The 18,738-nt window shown below is 42.1% G+C and overlaps 1 protein-coding gene across 3 annotated transcripts; it reads left to right on the top strand.

Annotated features, from left to right (window-relative positions):
- The first annotated feature begins 816 nt into the window (after positions 1-816).
- Positions 817-18,020, top strand: LOC143639769 (uncharacterized). Of its 3 annotated transcripts, none has more exons than XM_077107830.1 (4): positions 817-933; positions 14,143-14,269; positions 14,451-14,511; positions 15,083-18,020. In XM_077107830.1, the coding sequence occupies exons 1-4, from the start codon at positions 931-933 to the stop codon at positions 16,578-16,580; spliced, it is 1,689 nt and encodes a 562-aa protein (XP_076963945.1). In that variant the 5' UTR covers positions 817-930; the 3' UTR covers positions 16,581-18,020. The 3 variants fall into 3 exon arrangements, with proteins under 3 accessions (XP_076963945.1, XP_076963947.1, XP_076963946.1); XM_077107831.1 differs by lacking the exon at positions 817-933 and adding an exon at positions 11,628-11,684; XM_077107832.1 differs by lacking the exon at positions 14,143-14,269.
- The last annotated feature ends 718 nt before the right edge of the window (positions 18,021-18,738 follow it).

The following is an 18,738-nucleotide window of genomic DNA, read 5'->3' as shown; positions in this document are numbered from 1 at the left end:
AGGACTGCCTTCCTTCCTCCCCCACCCTCTCTGCTGGGGATGGAACCCTGCGCATCAGAGCCAACCCCAACTGCTTCCTTTCATAGCTCAGGCTGCCTCCTCAAAGCAACAGAGGCCAGGAGGTGATGAGAATTACTAAAATGGTTTTCAACTTGTTCTCATTTGTAGATAGTATGTATGGGTCATACATATGATATCTTTAAATAGTGTTTCAAAAATGTGGAGACTGTGTCTTTCTAAGTTGCTTGAGGTTGCATCAGCTGAAAAAATATATATATATATGTAATATAGTTTTTTTTTCTTTTTCTTTGAGGTACTGGGGAATAAACCCAGTGGGGCTTGACCTGGACCTCTGAGCTACAACCCCACCTTTTCCTTTTATTTTAAGAGAGGGTCTCACTGACCTTGGGCTCCTCCAGCCTTAGCCTCCCCAAGTAGCTGTGCTTTGTTTTTGCGTTGAGGTTAAACCCAGGGCCTCGCCATGCTCGGAAAGCACTCTATGGCTGTTGCACACATAAAAAGTCACATGTCACCTCTGTACCAGAGGCTAAACCAAGGCTTCCCACCTGGATTAGATCCCAGCACAGACCAGAAGCTCCACCTGAAAAGGGCTGGGGCCAGGAATCTGTCACTCTACCCAATTTCAGCCAGTGATTGGATGACGTTAGCTGTCAGTCACGATGCAGAGGCGGGCCTGGAGGCCATCCATCAGGGACGTTAGGGGAACTGTCCAATCAGTGCGCAGAGGGAGGGGAAGGGCGGGCTTCCGCAATCTCGCGGGCTTTTCTTCCTCAGCTACTGGGCTACTCCTTCTCCAGGCCCCGAGTTCTCTGCTCCAGGGACCCTGGGACTCTGTTCTGCTTGTGTCCCCGGGGATCTCGGGTGCCCGCAGGTTCCTCAGAGGACCCCGGGTCACCACAGAAGACAAAAATGGTGAGTTTGCGACCAGGGCTGAAGGTGCGCGGTCAGCACCTGCCTTGGGGCCCTGTGCGCGGGTGAGCTGCAGAGCGTGGAGGAGTCCCCGGTGGCGGGTGGCCCTGGGCCCTGTCCCCTGGTTCCCTGGGGTGAGCTGGGTTTGGGGTTTTTGAGGTGAGCTGCTGAGCGTGGCAGAGTCCCCGCTGTCAGGTGGCCCTGGGTCCTGTCCCCGGGTTCCCTGGGTTTAGAAGGGTGGCTCGGGTCCCTGGTGTCCCCTTTGCTCCCTACTGGTGGCCCGACCCACTCTTCCCAACGTGGAGGAAGCAGGGCCACAATGCACCTTCCTCCTCCCAGGGGAGCTCCTCCGGAGGCTGCTGTTGGTCCTCCAAATTGCAGGCGCCTCCTGCCTTCTAAAACCCACCTTCCCTCCACCTCACAGCTCGGCCAGACGTTCGTTCTTCCCACTCGGGACAAATGGACACCGTCTGCTAATTGTCACTTTTCATCTAGTGAAATATTGGAGAGAATGTTTCTTTTCTTTTTAATTGGGGATCCAAACTCGGGGAGCTTTATCAGCCACATCCCCAGCCTCCCCTTTTATTTAATTTTGAGCTGTCCTCCCAGTTGTTGTGGAAGCTGGCTTCCACCTTGTGATCCTCCTTCTTCAACTTCCCAAGACCCCTTCCCACTGTCCCTGGCAAGAATACCACTTTTAAAAGAAATGGATTAAAAAAGTCTAGTTGCATTTCCGTTGTTAAAAATCCTAATTTACAGTCAGGTGCAGTGGTACACACCTGTGATCCTTGCAGCTCCAGAGGATGAGACAGGAAGATTGCAAATTTCAGGACAGCATTAGCAACTTAGCTGGGCCTTATGCAACTTGAGGAGACTGTGTCTCAAAATGCAATATAAAAATGGCTGGAAAGTGACTCAGTGATAAAATGACTCTGGGTTTATTCCCTGATACCATAACAACGACAACAACAACAAAAAAACTTAATTTACATTTTGCTACCCCTGTAGTTTTTCTTTTTTTTTTTTTAAGAGAGTGAGAGTGAGAGAGAGAGAGAGAGAGAGAAAATTTTTTAATATTTTATTTTAGTTTTCGGCGGACACAACATCTTTGTTTGTATGTGGTGCTGAGGATCGAACCCAGGCCGCACGCATGCCAGGCGAGCGCGCTACCGCTTGAGCCACATCCCAAGCGCCCCTGTAGTTTTTCTTAAGTTCACCCTGAGTATGTATAGAAAGTTTGTGAGATTCAATTTTGTCTGAAATCCAGGTCCTAGATTCCAAAATGCCACTTAGAATAGAGAGAAACTCTGTTTTGCATTATTGCTGCAGAATATGAACCGATTTCTACAAAAATAGTGGTGGATAAATTTATGAATGTTATTTCTTGAAAACATTAGTTTCTGTCCTTTACAAGGTGGAGAATTTGACAGGGGATGACAGTTTGTTTCTGTCGTTGTCTGGACTTGACAAGTTCCTGTTAACTGTGTGGTTTTTTGGTATCAGGAATGCAATCCAGAGGTGCTTAACCACTGAGCCACATTCCCAGCCCCTTTCAGATTATTTGTTTTAAGCCAGGGTCTTACCACATTGCCTAGGGCCTCTGACCCCTGCACATCTGGGGTTACAGGTGTACACCATTGCACCCATCTTCATTGTAAATTTTAAGGACAATTTTGGTAATACCTAAAATACCCAACTGTGATCATTTAACCACTGAATAATTTATCAGTGAAATAGTAAATGACACCCGTTTTTCTGGGTAGGAGAGATATATGTGTCTAAATAAGAGTGCTGATCCCCTTTATGAGCACTTTCACCGTGTCACCTAATTCCTGTTCACTGCCAACTGCCTCCTCCTAAGGCCACCCCTTTGGAAGTTGGCCTTTTAGCTTATGAAACTGGAAGTAAGATAAATGCGCTCTCTACTCACTCTGTTCTGTACAAATTTTTGGCTGGTCTTGGATACAGTCTACTATTTCCATTTTTAGATGTAGTTTTTCTTAAGTTCACCCAAAAAACACAGGAAACCATGCCCTAAAGTTCACAGAATTTACTGAAATGTTCAGTGTTTTTTTCAGAGAGTGTAGATCATGGGAACATTCAGTCTCCTTTGTGAGAAAGTGTGTTGTCTTTCTAATGATTTTGTTGTATTTTATGCCTCTTATTGTATATCTTTTTTATTATAATCATTTTTTTTTTACCACTCATTACATGTATTTTAGTTAGTTAGTTTGTTTTGTTTTGTGTGTGAACTGCTGGGGATTGAAATGAGGGCCACATGCATGCTTGGCAAATTCTCTACTACCAAGCTACTCTCCAGACCAAGAAAATTAATATTATGAACTGTTGTTTATTTATTTGCTTACTTACTGATTACTGGAGATTGAAGCCATGAACTTGCTCATGGTTAGTTATCCTCCAAAAAAGAATTTCAACTTTGTGAACAGTATTTTGGAGGTGGGCAGGTGTTTTGCTGGGGAATAAATCACTGAGCATATCCTCAGCCCTTCTTATTTATTTATTTTCATTTTTTATTTTATTTTATTATTTTTTTTTATTTTGTATAGTTGTAGATGGACAGAATATCTTTATTTTGTTTATTTTTCTGTGGTGCTGAGGATCATACCCAGTGCCTCACACATGCTAGAAAATGCTCTGCCTCTTGGCTACAGTCCCAGTCCCTTGTTTTTATTTTTGATGAAGACCAGTCTCACTAAATGTCTGAGTGTCTTGCTAAGTTGTTGAGACTGGCCTCAAAGTTGCCATTTTTATGCCTTAACCTCCCTAGTTGCTAAAATTGCAGGTGCACATTTTTGCGGGGCAGGTCTCTCAGAAGACATATAAAGTCCAAGTTCTGTCCAAATTGAAGAGTCTTTACTTATCTGGCCAGCCGGTGATGGCTCCCCGCAGGACCCATAACTTTCTCTGCAAGGAACAGCTCCAAGCCTGAGCATTTTAAGATATTTAAAGGTAAAAACTCCATCTGGGTTGATGCAACTATAAGGAAGCAGGTGCAGAAGCTGGACTGGGCATTTAGCGAGACAATGCAGTGGCTACATTGATATTTCCCACAGGACTTTCCAGGTTGGCGGAGCAGCAAGCCAGCAGAAGGGAAGTGGATCAAAATGACCCTAATTCAGTACAAGTTAGACAATGGTTATTAACATCTAGACAATCAATCTCTGACAAGGTATGACTTTTCGTTTACAGCTAGCAGCTAGCAGCTATGAGCAGCTCAGAGTGCTTGAAGAATCTCCACTTGTTCAGGCCTGAAAGGAAGGGCTGCAGGATGGGATGCTCTGCTGTAGTGAGCCGTTAGTGAAACCACATCCTTAGCTTTGTGGTTAGCATTGCCAGGCTGCCAGGCCAGGAAACTGATAGCCAGGATCTTCGACATGGAACTTCTTAGAAACCCCCTTCCCTAGGGACAAAGACCCTTCCTGATGATAGCCATATTTAGAGCACCCTCCTAGTGTGGTTACATTAGGCATAAGATGATTGGCTTATGGATACTATCTTGCTTGTGTACGATTCATGGGCACGCCCCACTCTATCCCCACCCCCCCCCCCACGACTAAGGTAGCTGAGAAACTAATTGACCACATCAGTAACCAGAATGACAGCAAAGGTACATTGCCCAAGAAAAATGGAAACCAAAGAGAACAATTTCACATTATATAAGAATTGCTATTTTGTGTTGCCAAGTATGTTATGCTAGGTAACTATTAGGGGGTACAGAGGAGGGGCTTTTCCATGGGAGAAGCATTTCTTACATGATATGGAGTTTCAGGGTAAAATGGAGTCTGTTTGGTCATTGTCCATACAGCCTCGCTCATAACAACACCACCACACCAGCACTTGGAATGCTTTTTAAAGACTTATCATCCCATTTCTCTCCAGATGGACACAGTATTAAACATTATTTCCTTGCTTTTCTCTCGAGTTTTGAAATTTGAAACTATGACTCTTCCTCTTTCCTTTATTTTTGCATTATTATGAAAAAAGTTTTCAGTATGTAATATTTTTTCTTGGGTATATATTTGTGAGACTCGATGGGAAGATATTTATCCACTTTTTTTATTAAATAAACTTTGTTTTCCAGAGCAATTTCAGGCTTACATCAATTATTAGTCAGTGTTCGCTAGAGGAACAGTATCAACAGAAAGTGTAATTATAAAAGGGGACTTATTAGATTGGCCTACTTGACCTGAAGCTGGATGTCCACAGTGGCCGTCTGCAGCTGAAGAGCTTGAGAAGTAGTAGCTGCAGAGTCCAAGAGGCTGAAGCCTCAGAACAAGAGGGATCAATGGTGCTGCCCTAGTCCAGACCAAAGGTTCTGGAAAGTCCCTGGAGAATCACTGGCAGAGTCCACTTTGGGAGAGTGAAGAAGACAGAGCCTGATATCCTCAGACCATTGCAGTAGCCATCAAGAACCCATTGAGAAGAAAGGAGGGCTGGGGATGTGGCTCAAGCGGTAGCACGCTCGCCTGGCATGCGTGCGGCCCGGTTCGATCCTCAGCACCACATACAAACAAAGATGTTGTGTCTGCCAAAAACTAAAAAAATAAATATTAAAATTCTCTCTCTCTCTTTTACTCTCTCTCACACTCTCTCTTTAAAAAAAAAGAGAGAGAGAGAGAGAAGAAAGGAGCTTGCTCTGCTGCTGCTTTCTTCTTCTTCCAACCTTTGTTCCACCCAAGACACCGTCCTATTGGATGGGGATGCCTAGCTTAAGGAGGTTCTCCAACTCAGTTGGCTATCTCACATGCCAATCATTCCTAGACACACCCAGAAGCCCCTTAGTATCAGTATCTCTTAATCCAATCAAGTTGACAATTCAAATGAGCCATTCATTACACATAGTATCAAACATCCCTATCTCCAATTTATAGTCTCCACTGTTTTTTTTTTTATTTATAGAAATTTTATTATAGTTATTAACACATATTAAGTGTATAGATTAGTGGGACTCACTTTGATGTTCCCATACATTCATAAATCATACACTGATTCTACTGTTTTCAACATCTTGCACAGATGTAGGATATTAGTTAGTTACTGAACCAGTGTTGTACATTTGATGAAGAGAGTGGATGGGGGAACACATTATGATAAGCCAAAGTTCATCCTTTACCTTAGGGTTCCTCGTCTGTGTCATGTGATTGTGTGTGTCACGTAGTTTACAAGATAATGTCATACAGAAGAGTTTCAGTGCTCTGGGAATCCTGTGTTTCACCTGTTCATCACTCCTCCTCATTCCTCCCTCCCTCTCTGCTCCCTGAGTCCCTGGCACCATCAGTTCTGCTAGTGCATCTATAATGTTGTCTTTTCCAGAATGTTCTTGACTTGGAATCTTACTGCACTTGGCCATTTCAAACTGGCTTCTCTCACTTACCAGTCTGCCTTTAAGGGTGGTGTATCTTTCCAGGCTGCAGAGCTCATTTACTGCATGACATTCTTTGGTGTGATTAAGCCACAGTGTGTCTATTCAGTATTAAAAGGTGCATCTTCCTTGTTTCTAGCTTTGGGCAGCTCTGGATATGGCTGCTGTAGTCACAGCTATGAGATTTTCTGTGCACATAATTTTTATCTCATTTGGGTAGACACCTGGGAGTGTGGTCACTTAATTCTGGAGTGCACCATGTTTATTTGGTAAGAGCGTGACTGTCTTCCAGAGAGGCTGTTATCCTTTCTGTTCACATGAGCAAGGAAAGAGTTCTTGCCGATTCATGTTTTTTCTGTCTTTCAGTGCTTTCAATGTTTGGCATTTGGCCACTCCAGGGGGTATCTGGTGGCACCTTATTGTTTAATTTAAAGTTTCCTAATTAAATGCTGGTGAATATCTTCTCACACCTGTGTTAACTGTCTCTATTTCTTGGATTAGTGTCTTTCCAGGTTTTTTTGCCCACTTCCAACTTAGTTGCTTGCTTTCTTACTGAGTGTTCTTCCTGTATGTTGAATACCAACCCAGTGTCACTATGTGTCGTGACAACATTTTGTCCAATTCTCCAGCATGTCTTCTCATTCTCTCAAGTGCATCTTTTGAAAAAAACAAACTTCATATTGATCAAGTTCGTTTTACAAGTTTGTCACTCACAGATCATGTGTCTGATGTTGCATATGAAGCTGTCATGCCAGCCCAGATTTCTCTGTAAGTACTTCTGTGTCATTTTAGTGAAGTTCTTAAGTTTGCATTTTGTACTATGATGTATAGGCAATTTTTTTGGTGCTGACAAGTGAACCCAGGGCCTAAGTGCCAGGCAGATGCTGTGCTAGAGCTGCAACCCAGCTCTGTGTCCTACCTTGAGTCTGAGCCTCCAATGGGAGCTGATTCTGTGACATTTGTGAAGTGAATATGTTTTCTTTTTTTGCATGTTAATGTCCAGGTGCTTTGGCAACTTTTTCCAGGAGAGTATATTTTCCATTGATTTTTTTCTTTGCTCCTTTTTAAAAATCAGTGGAATATATTTATACAGTGCCAAATACCACAGTCTTTTTTTTTTTTTTTAAAGAGAGAGAGAGAGAGAGAGAGAGAGAGAGAGAGAGAATTTTTTAATATTTATTTTTTAGTTCTCGGCGGACACAACATCTTTGTTTGTATGTGGTGCTGAGGATCAAACCCGGGCCGCACACATGGAGGCGAGCGCGCTACCTCTTGAGCCACATCCCCAGCTCACCACAGTCTTGATGATTGTAGATTTCTAGTAGTTCCTAACCTCAGGTGGTGTCCATCCTGAGAATTTAGTGTTCATTACTGTGTTGGTTGTTCTTGATCTTTTACTGAAAACATAACTTAAAGTAATTTTTATTGGGATCATATTGAATCCATAACTGAAATTGCTAAGAATTAATAATGACCCTGAGGCTTCTCATCTGTGAACATGAAATATCTGCATGTATTTGTCCTGTGTTTTACACTCTCATTAGAAGTATGCAGGGTTTTTTTTATAAATTCTTATATAAGATTTATATATGAGTATTTCTCTTATTGGTGCTGTATAAGAGGTGTTTGTTTTTGTTTTTGGTGCTGGGTGTTGAACTCAGGGCTGCTCTACCATCGAGCTACATTCCCAATTCTTTTAATAATAATTATAATAATAATAATTATTATTATTATTATTTTAAACACAGACTTGCTAAATTGCACAGGCTGGACTCAAAGTGGTAACCATCCTGGTCAGCCCCCTGAGTGTTAGAGACCATGTACATTGCATCCATGCCCAGCTTGCTGATGTCAATCATATGATAATTGTCCTATTATTTAGCATGACAACACTAATATCATCTCATTCCTTTTCATGATTCTTCATGATTCCACATAGAGAAGAGGATCATGCTGTCTCTCTATAAAGACATTGATGTTTTTCTCTTTTTGAGTGTGTTTTTCCATTATTCTTAACTTTTTTCTTTAACTATTGATGTAATCATGATATTTATTATGTAGTTTTGTGTTATGATGGATAATGTTAACTGATTTTTCAGTTTTGAATCAGCCTCACAGAGTTGTAATAATTCCCTCTTTGCTGTGGTATATAATTTTATTTTTGGCTTCAATTCGGTAATGTTTGATGAGGAATTTTGCATTGATGATCATGAGAGTCATTCATAATATCCTTTTTTATTTAATACTTTTCTTTATCTATTTAATTTTGATAATATGTTAACTTAAGTCTCAAAAGAATTAGGAGGTTTAACTTGCCTTGTGTGTTGTAGGAAAAAAAAAAGAAAATTGGTGACAGTTCTTAAGTGTCTCATGGAAGCCTGTTTGAGATGTCAGAGCCTTGCCTTGCCTTTTTGGGTAGTAATTAGTTATTGAGTCTTTTTTTTTCAGTAACCATGGGCTCATCTGTGTTGTGTATTTCCCCTTGTGTGTAAGTTGTAGGAGATTGTCTCTCTCAGAGAAATGGTCCAATGTCTCTAAGTTGTCTAAATTGTTTCAAGCACACATTCATGAAAATCTTTAATCTCAATGCATTTGTCATGGTGATACTTTTAATTCTCTTAGTTTATCAGTTCTGTTGCTCTTTGCTTTAAAGTTATTGTATATTTTATTCCTTTATTTTATTCATTTTGTTTGCATGGTGGTGATGATTGAACCCAGTTCCTCCCATATGCTAAGCAAGCACTCTTGCACTGAGCCACAAGCCCAATCCCTGTCCTCCTTATTCTTCGCCTTATGTCAGTTTATCAGTGATGCTGATGTTCATGAAGAGCTTGATTTTGCAGACTGCGGATTTCCTCATTGTGGTTTCATCAACAGCCACTCTGTTACTATCCTGTGCTTGATTTAGGTTTACCTTGCTCTTCTTTCTCTGGTCTCCTGAAGTGGAAGTTTCAATGATTGCTTTAGCTCTTCTTTTCTGAAATGTGCTTTCGATGACTTGGGTACCAATGAAGCATCCCCTGTGCTGTTTTCTACACATTTCCTATGGTGGACTTTTACATTTTATTTCCTTTAAAATGGTCACCTTTTCTTTGAGTCACCTCTTTCTCTTGATCTGTTTAGAGCCCTGTGCATCACCTCCCATTGTCTGAAGGCTTTCTGGATGCTTCTTATCTGATTTCTGCTTTACCCTCCATGTTCTTTGAGCATACATGGGATTTTGGGGGGGGTTGCACACTTGTAGAGGTGTGGTTTATGGCTCAGGATGTGCTTTGTCCTGGGAGTGTTGCTGTGACCCTGAGAACTCTGTGTGCTTCCCCTTTGACTGAAGGCCAGTGGAGTCCTCCTGTCTGCCTTTCTGATCCCACAGAGTTAGGCTGATGTCTCCAGTGTGAGTGTGCATTCTTCATTGTATTTTTCACTTTGTTTCAGTTGCATGCATATTAAAATTTAAGAGTGTTATTTTACAGTTTAGTCTAGAAACAGCACAGGCCTGTAATCCCATGTTATGGGCAGAAGGATTCCAATTACAAAGACAGCCTCAGAATATGTTAGAGATGCCCTGAATAAATTAGATCCTATCTCAAAACAAAAATAAATAAATAAAATTTAAAAGGGTGGGGATGTGGCTTAGTGGTTAAGCACCTCTGTGTTCCATTTCTGGTATATAAAAGGAAATGAAAAGAAGGAAAAAAAACGGAAAGAAGAAAGAAATGAAGGAAGAAAATTTAACCTAGGGATTCTGAAGTCTGATCTTGCTCAGGGTTGGTCAATCTCAAATCATGTATTTTCCTTTGCTGAGCCATGGCTTCCTGTTATTCAGTATTATTTGTACATTTTGTGGTTGAAAAGTGAATGGAAATGTGTCCTCCCCTTTCTCCTACGGTGCTCTTTCTGTTTCTTGAAGGCTTCATGTATTTGCTTAGAAACTGCCTTGTCTGTGGTTTGTGTGGTGAATTGGCTTGTGTTCAGTCCATTTCTAGACTCCCCTGAGTGCCAGTGTGGTGCGACAGAAGGGAAGCTTCAGCCATTTGGGAGCTGCCAGGCTGTGGATTTGCAGGCTATCACCCAGCAGCTCTGCTCTCTGGCCTTTCACCCTGCAGGCTGGCAGCAGACAGGTCCCTGTAAGGAGAGAACCAAGCAGCAGAAGCAGCCCACAGAGTAGCAGGGACAGAGCACCCCCTCTTTAGGTTGAGTGCAGCCAAAGGCCCTGGCCTCTAACAGCTGAGTCTCTGGGCGGTGGACAAGCATGTGTCCCTGTAAGGCATAGCAAATAGATGGCAATAGATTGCACCAACTCCCTTGCCTCAGTGTTCCCAAGTCTTTCTTGTGTCCAAAGTAAAGGCCCTGATGTGCTCAGGCTCAGGCTTTCGGAGTTGTTCCTCTGGGCTCTGCTGCCACTACTAAACTGTTGCTGCCAGATCTCGGTGTCCTTGCCCTCATTTGCTGCTTCACCAGAAGCAAGGAAGGAGCAGTGGAAACAGCAAGAGCTCAGTGCTCTGGCTCCTCCAGGGACTGTGCTGGGGCCTCTGCTTTAACACAGACAGGTACTGCTTCAGACTCTGCTGCTCCTGCACTCTGCCCACCCCAGCCTGCAGAGACACCAGTGCTGAGCATGCAGGTTTGGTCCTCTCTGAAAGGGTTTCTCCTGGTCTGTGTGGGCTTCCTGACTGCTTCAGTACACCTGGGTGGTTTTATTTGGGGAGAGAATGCCCTGGGGTGAACCCAGGGATTCTTAAACACTGAGCCATAACCCCAGCCCCCATGTTTTTAATTTTTGTTTTAAATTTTGAGACAGGGATTTGCTCAGTTGCTTAGCTCCTCACTGAGTTTCTGAGGCTGGCATTGAACTTGCAATCCTCCTGCCTCATCCTGCTGAACCTGGGTACATAAACAACATGATTTCTTTTTTTGTTTTTTATGTGGTTCTGAGGATCAAACCCAGTGCCTCACACATGCTAGGCAAGCACTCCACCACTGAGCCACAACCCCAGCCCTCACAACATGATTTCTAAAAGAAATTATCCTCTGCTTTCTTTCCTAGGTTTTAGGTCATGGTTGAGTGGGTAAACAATAATTTGCTCCTCTTCCTATATGCAGGCTGGGTGTTTACTTAATTCCTTAAGAAAAAAAAATGTGGCTCACTTTTCAGTGACTACTTCTGACTTAAAAGAGTGACAGCCTTTTCTTTCTTTCTTTTTTCTTTCTTTCTTTCTTTTTTTTAGACATTAAGATAGTTCTGTGATGACTTTAATAGAAAATTGCAGAAAACTTAGAAAAGATCTGCTGTGTGCAATCTGTAGCCAGTGACCAGGATCTCACAGTGGGTGGCCAGGCCCCTGTCCTGCACCAGAGAGGGGCTTTCTGAAGGGTGAGTGAAGGTCACACCATGCTTGCTGCTCTTCACTGTTCTCCAAGACTGCTTCATGGCGCTGTGGAGAACCTCTTGGGGCTTTCATGTACCGTGATGTTGTTGTTCTAAGGGTTCTACTCGTGTTTCCACTTTTCTCTGCGGGGCATGTGTATGGAACACTCCCTGTCTCTGGAGTCATCATCACCTTGGATGTAAATGATATTACTTCTTCCAAGGTCAGTTGACTATATTTGTGAGAGTCTCTTTCTGGGCTCTGTTCTGGTCTATTTTGTGGTAGTACTGTGGGGGTTCCAGGCTCTCTGTTGTGTCATGTTGATGTCTTGGTGGATTTTTAAATTTTAACTTTATTTATTTATTTTATTTTTTTCTGCCTTTCATTTTTATAGGAATGTTTAGCTTATTCTTGTATAAAAGTTAATTTTCCCTGGGGGCAGTGGTGCAAGCTTTATTCCCAGCAACTGGGGAGGCTGGGACTGGAGGATCACAAGTTGAAAAGCTAGCCTCAGCACCTCATGAGACTGTGAGCAACAGACAAAACTCTGTCTTAAAACATCAAATGTGAGGGCTGGGGATATAGCTCAGTTGGTAGGGTGCTTGCCTTGCATGCACAAGGCCCTGGGTTTGATCCACAAAAAAAAAAAAAAAAAATGTGAGGGGGATGTGGCTGCGTGATTTTTATCCCCTGGATTGGATTTGATTTCTGCTATGTTTTTAATCTGCCCCACCATAAATAAATAAATAAAACCATGTTTCCTTTAACTTTCTGAAAAGTGTTTTAGTCTTTCACATTTCAATGTGTAATACATGGACTTTTGTCCGCAGAATAGAGGGATGGAGCACCTTTTGCCATGTAGATTCCAGGTTGCCTCCACCATTATTGTGATCTGTCTTTAGGCACCTTCTCTCACTCATAATATTTCCATGTAATGGAGGCCAGCTCACTCAAGGCTTTCTCTTGGACTCTTATTAACCTCTGCTGATACTGGGCTGCTCAGAATGTCATATATCTAAAGTCCTTGAGTTGGTGCTGTGGCAGTGGCAGGGGCACTGTCTAGCAGGTGAGCTCTTTGGCTGTTCCACACTGTGCAGAGATCATAGCCTGCTTAGAGACATACGTGGAGTGGCCTGTTTCACTCACAGTCAGCGTGGGATGCTTCAGGATTCTGGGCTGCAAACCTGCTGCTTTACCACACCCTGGAAGTGCTTGTGCCTGAGGTCTCTTTGCACCAGCTGTGTTACAGGCACAAGGAATCTCTTTCACAACAGACAACCATTGCCCATGTGGCCCATTCTTGATCAAAATGTCCTTGAGCAGAACATTGGTGTGTGTCTCATAGTTGTACATCATCTGAGTGAGACATCTGCTTTTCAGAAGAATTTGAAAATTATTGGATATTCATTGTTGACATGAGGTTTGGAAAAGTACTTTCTGCTGTCTCTTACAAAGGCTGTTTTTCAGACTTATATAGCTTTGTAAGGCTGTTGTTTTGACAAGGTGACATCTTGGGCACATTGAGTTATTTCTGAGACACATGCCATCTTGCCACACACTCCATTCTGCTTTGACATTAACCACCAGAAATTGTCAAATTGTCATGTTTATTAATCATGGTGCTTGGGGCTGGGGTTGTGGCTCTCTGGTAGATTGCTTGCCTAGCATTTGTGAGGCACTGAGTTTGGTTCTCAGCATTATATTAAAATAAAATAAAGAAAGGTGTTAATCATTGTGTTTGATTACTAGTTGGCTTAATTTTCTTCTGGAGTAAATCACCTGCAAACATCTATTTGTTCTTGTTATAATCATCCAAATTTAGCTCAATCCCCAGTGAACACATTGTGACCAACTGTGTGAAATGTTGTCTAAATATTGTCTATGACGAAGATCCTTAGTGACCCATGCCCAGAGGTTGCAGGTGGGGCCTAATTCTAGGCATTTATTTAAGGAGGGAACAATAAACTTTCAGAAGGAAACGGGAGATCAGTAATTTCCATGTTGTTGACATTAACTGTGGAGGCCCAGTGAGCCACTGTGATTGGCAGAATCGGTCAGAAATGCTGTTTTGTGATTCCAGCAATTTCCTACTCAGTCAGCTTTCTTTTCTAAGTTTAAGTAATATTGGGAGTGTTAATATAAGCTCTCTACTGCACAGGACGATGTTAGAACCTGTAATAGTTAAAATCAACAAAGAATTTAGGAGTGACCTGGAAGGCTTTCTTACTTCCTATGAACACACCAAAGGAAGGGTGTACAACATTCTACTGTTTGCCTTTTGAGTGGCCCAATTCTACTGCTAGAATGGCCATGAACAATCAAGTGCAGTAAGGATTTGATGGACCAATTCGTGGAATGAATTAGGAGGCCAGAGAATCATGTGAACATCATGCATGTTGTGTGTAGATTTCTCATGCTGTCAATCTTTCTTGGCCTCCACTATACATTTGTGGGATATTTTAGATCTCAGTGACCTTTGAGGATGTGGCTGTGAACTTCAACCAGGAGGAGTGGGCTTTGCTGGATGCTTCCCAGAAGAACCTTTACAGAGATGTGATGCAGGAAGTCCTCAGAAACCTTGCTTCTATAGGTAATTAATTAAATTAATTTAATTAACCAGATAGAGAACCTGTGTTTATTTTGGTCAATTATTTAGAAGGTGAAAAGAGAATCAGTTGTTGAATTATTGCAGCATAAATGGCACCTAGGATTTGGAAAAGCATTTCTAGCTCCTAAAAATTTATAAAGATCATTCTGGTTTTGCATTTTAGGAAACAAATGGGAAGACAAGACCATTGAAGATCAGATCGAACATTCTGGGAGCATTCTAAGGTAATTGTTCTCACAAGAGGAATCCTGGAGGGAATCTGAAAATGTCATATAATATTTAAAACAAACCAACCAGAGAAATATGCACAATTTGAAATGTATTTATTCTTACAAGATTTTTTTTTTTACAGGAAATATATACTTAACTGTAACAGATATTCAGTCTTTTCAAAGTTCTTGACATGCAAAAAGTACTATGAAATTGCATATATGAATATCACTATTTGCATGATAGCCATAGGGAAGCTGTGTTGCAAAGGATTGTTTCCTTTCAATCTCTTGATTTTCAGGCAATTTGAACAAGTCAGAACACCTAGACTCTACTTGTTGTTCATAGTAATGTAAACTTATGACCTTTAAATAAATAGAACAATGTGAATGAATCCAGCATTGATAATGTGGTGGTCATTCTTCAAAGAAACCATGGGGTAAACTTCAGAGGCCAAGAAGATAGTGTGGGGAAACTTTCAATGAGATTCCAGTTCTTAACTGGACAAAGAAAAGTTTTAATACAGTAAATACATGTAACTGTGTTATGTGTGCAAAAGACTATATGTCCTTCATTTTGTCATAGGCACGTCACATGTCACTTTGGACATGAACCCTACAAGCATGAGGAATGTGCAGAGAAGCCATGTGAATTGAAACATTACAGGAAATCTGTGGTTACTCCCAAAAGCATTCACACACAAATGTTAACACAAACTGGAGATGGACATTATGAAAATAGAGTATGTGGGAAAGTCTTCAGCTGTCTCAGTACCATTCAAAGGCATGAAGATACTCACACTGGGTGGCAACCCTCTGAATATCAACAATGTGGCAAAGCCTCGTCTTCTCCCACAGATGTCCAAAGACACACGAGAACACACAGTGGAGGTAAACCTGTTCAATGTGAGGTATGTGGGAAAGCCTTTCATTTCTCCTCTTTATTTAGAAGACATGAAAGAACTCATTATGGAGAGAAACTCTGTGAATGTAAAGAAGGTGGTCGGACCTGTACTTCACTCACAAGTCTTCAATGTCACATAATCACACACACGGGGAATGCACGTTTTAAATGTAAGGTATGTGGGAAAGACTTTGCTTACCCCAGTTTATTTAGAATACATCAGAGAACACATGCTGGGGAGAAGCCCTATGAATGTAAGCAGTGTGGCAAAGCTTTTGCTAAACCCTCTGCCCTTCTGTCACATGAACGAACTCATACTGGAGAGAAACCTTATGAATGTCAACAATGTGAAAAGGCCTTTTCTACATCCTCTTACGTTCAGATACATAAACGAATTCATACTGGAGAAAAGCCCTATGAATGTAAACAGTGTGGAAAAGCCTTTGTTACATCCTGTCAGCTCCATGTACATAAAAGAACACATACTGGAGAGAAGCCCTACGAATGTAAGCAGTGTGGCAAAGCCTTTGCTAGGTCCTGTCACCTTCAGATCCATGAAAGAACACATACTGGAGAGAAATTCTATGAATGTCAACAATGTGGAAAAGCCTTTGCTACATCCACTGAGCTTCACATACATGGGAGAACACATACTGGAGAGAAGCCCTATGAATGTAAGCAGTGTGGCAAAGCCTTTGCTAGGTCCAGTAACCTTCAGATTCATGGAAGGACACATACTGGAGAGAAGCCCTATGAATGTCAACAATGTGGAAAAGCCTTTGCTACATTCTCTTCCGTTCAGGTACATGAACGGTTTCATACTGGAGAAAAGCCATATGAGTGCAAGCAGTGTAGAAAAGCTTTTGCTACATCTAGTGAGCTTCACATACATAGAAGAACACATACTGGAGAGAAGCCCTATGAGTGTAAGCAGTGTGGCAAAGCCTTTGCTAGATCCAGTCACCTTCACAGACATGGAAGAACACATACTGGAGAGAAGCCCTATGAATGTCAACAATGTGGAAAAGCCTTTGCTAGATCCAGTCACCTTCACAGACATGGAAGAACACATACTGGAGAGAAGCCCTATGAATGTCAACAATGCGATAAAGCCTTTGCTAGAACCACTTACCTTCGGAGACATGAACAAACTCACACTGCAGAGAAATCGCACTCATGAATGCAACTGGCTTAGTCTTCTGTTGTTACTATCTCATTCGTAAACATGTAGGAAGCTTACTGGAGAAATATCCTTTGAGTGTGAAATGTGGTAAATCACTATTCCTTCTCACCTTCAAATAGAAGAAAAGGCTCATATATATACAGATATTGTACTGGGGATTTAGTCTGGTGGCGTTCACCACTGGGCCACATTCCCAATTCTTTTTATTTTGTATTTAGAGACAGTGACTTGCTGGGACCCCAGAATCATCTTAACATAAACTTGTTTGTTCATATGTATGCAATAACAGTTGGGTGACACATGGCAATAGAGTAGTCATAGGCTATGGAGGCCAGCAATAAGCCATCAGAACTTGCCATGATCATAAAGAAGAAGACTTGCTCACCCAAGTTCAGTCCAGAGATGCTTTTTTTGGCCAGAGAGAAAGTTGAGGGCCACCTTGAGAACAGTGACATCGGGTCCCTAAGGGAGAGCGCTGAGGAGAGTGTACATGGGGTGAGGAGCTGGGGATCCAAGAAGATGAGGCCAGTCATTTCTGAGTTCCCCAGATGGGCAGGGACAAACACGAAGATGAGCAAGAGCAGCAGAGGTAGGCCTTTCTAGTTTTGTGGAAACAATCTCAAGCAAATAAAGTCATTTGAAGTTTGGTTTCATTTCTCTGTGAAAACCTGCTACTTCAAATTCCTTGAAAGAAAAAATTGAGCATTCAACATGGAATGAAACGCTAAAGGAAAACAAGAAGAAATTGTCTTTGTTAGTACTTGTTCAGAATTGTTTTTGCCTCAACCTGTACCTTTCCTTGTGTTGACTTTGAGAGATCAGTTGAATGTTCCTGCCCCAGTTGTTTCTGGTGACTATGTCATTACACACACAAACACACACACACACACACACACACACACACACACACACACACAAACGATCTTGGAATACAGAGTCCAGCACAACACCCAGCAAACACAATTGCTGCTGCAGGAGGCTCCCTTCCTGGAGATTCCTGGCAGGAGCATGTCTGAGAACTCTGCACCAGTCTCAGCACCTCAGGAAGCCAGGGTTCTGTTTTCCCAGACCCATTCAGCACTCATGTTCACCACAGTCATAGCCTAGGTGGCTCAGAAGTTCCGTGGGTGCCTGAATCTGCATTAGTGACCTTGTCTTCTCCCCATCACTAGTTCCTGCTGTTCTCTCCCCACCAGCAGAACTGTAGCTGATGAGGCCAGGGTCTTCTCCCAGGGGCTGTGCTGCTCACCTTCTAAACACAAGCTTCTCTGCAGTTCCTATAACTGGGTCACCCTGCAAACATGGTTCTTGTCCTGTGAAGGTATAGTGTGTCCTATGAAATCCACCCTAATTATAATATATATATATTTGGATATTGTCTCCTCCCTAAAAAAGTTTAAATTCTATAATCTCAAATACATAATTTTTTTATTCCAATTTGTCTTTCTTTGTGTAAGCAAATAACACATGAGAAAAATGACATTAAAATAATGTGTGCAAATCTTTTTTCTATTTTCCACAGTAGCAAGCATAACTCATGTGATGATGGGATTACAATATGGGTTTTGATGATGGAAACACACACTCAGGTGCTTTTTCTGATTCTATTGGGATCTTTGAGATGCCGTCAGAGTAGGTATTGAGCCTGTGTGCCTCCTTCACATTTTCAATAATTTATTAACTGTTTGGTAAATTTTTTGCTGTTTGTCCAATAACAGATACAATACAGTTTTCTTAATTATGACTGCCCTCCAAAAGACGACACTGAGTTTTGTATCTGAACACAGACCGAAGCATGTAGACGGTAGAGCGCATGTCCACTTCCTCTCCCTGAGCTGCAGTCTCTTCTTCATACACAACAGGCACCAGGGCGAATCTGGAGCTCAGCTCTTCCAGTTGGACGGAATGGGAGCTGTGCTGGTGCCCGCGTTCAGTGCAGGCAACTGAACTAAAGCCACTCGTGTGAACTTGGGGTGACACAAAATGACACACAGACATTTTTATAAGCTTCATGATGGCTTCCCCAGCTCTCAGCCTCAGGCTCTCACCAAAGGGGCAAGAAAAAAATCACGAGAGACTGACAGAGAGAGTGCACTTTCTGAAGTGGCCTTTCATTGGGGAGCACTGTTTCTTAGAACATTCTATCTGAAAAAGG

This window comes from Callospermophilus lateralis, chromosome Y, assembly GCF_048772815.1.
Source record: "Callospermophilus lateralis isolate mCalLat2 chromosome Y, mCalLat2.hap1, whole genome shotgun sequence".
Taxonomy (NCBI): Eukaryota; Metazoa; Chordata; class Mammalia; order Rodentia; family Sciuridae; genus Callospermophilus; species Callospermophilus lateralis.
This window is presented reverse-complemented; position numbering and strand designations above follow the sequence as displayed.

Bases quoted from the DNA above. Each gene is read 5' to 3' on its own strand.
- LOC143639769 (XM_077107830.1), top strand. The intron at 14,270-14,450 runs GTAATTAATTAA...TTTGCATTTTAG, and splicing joins CAGAAACCTTGCTTCTATAG to GAAACAAATGGGAAGACAAG. The intron at 14,512-15,082 runs GTAATTGTTCTC...ATTTTGTCATAG, and splicing joins CATTCTGGGAGCATTCTAAG to GCACGTCACATGTCACTTTG.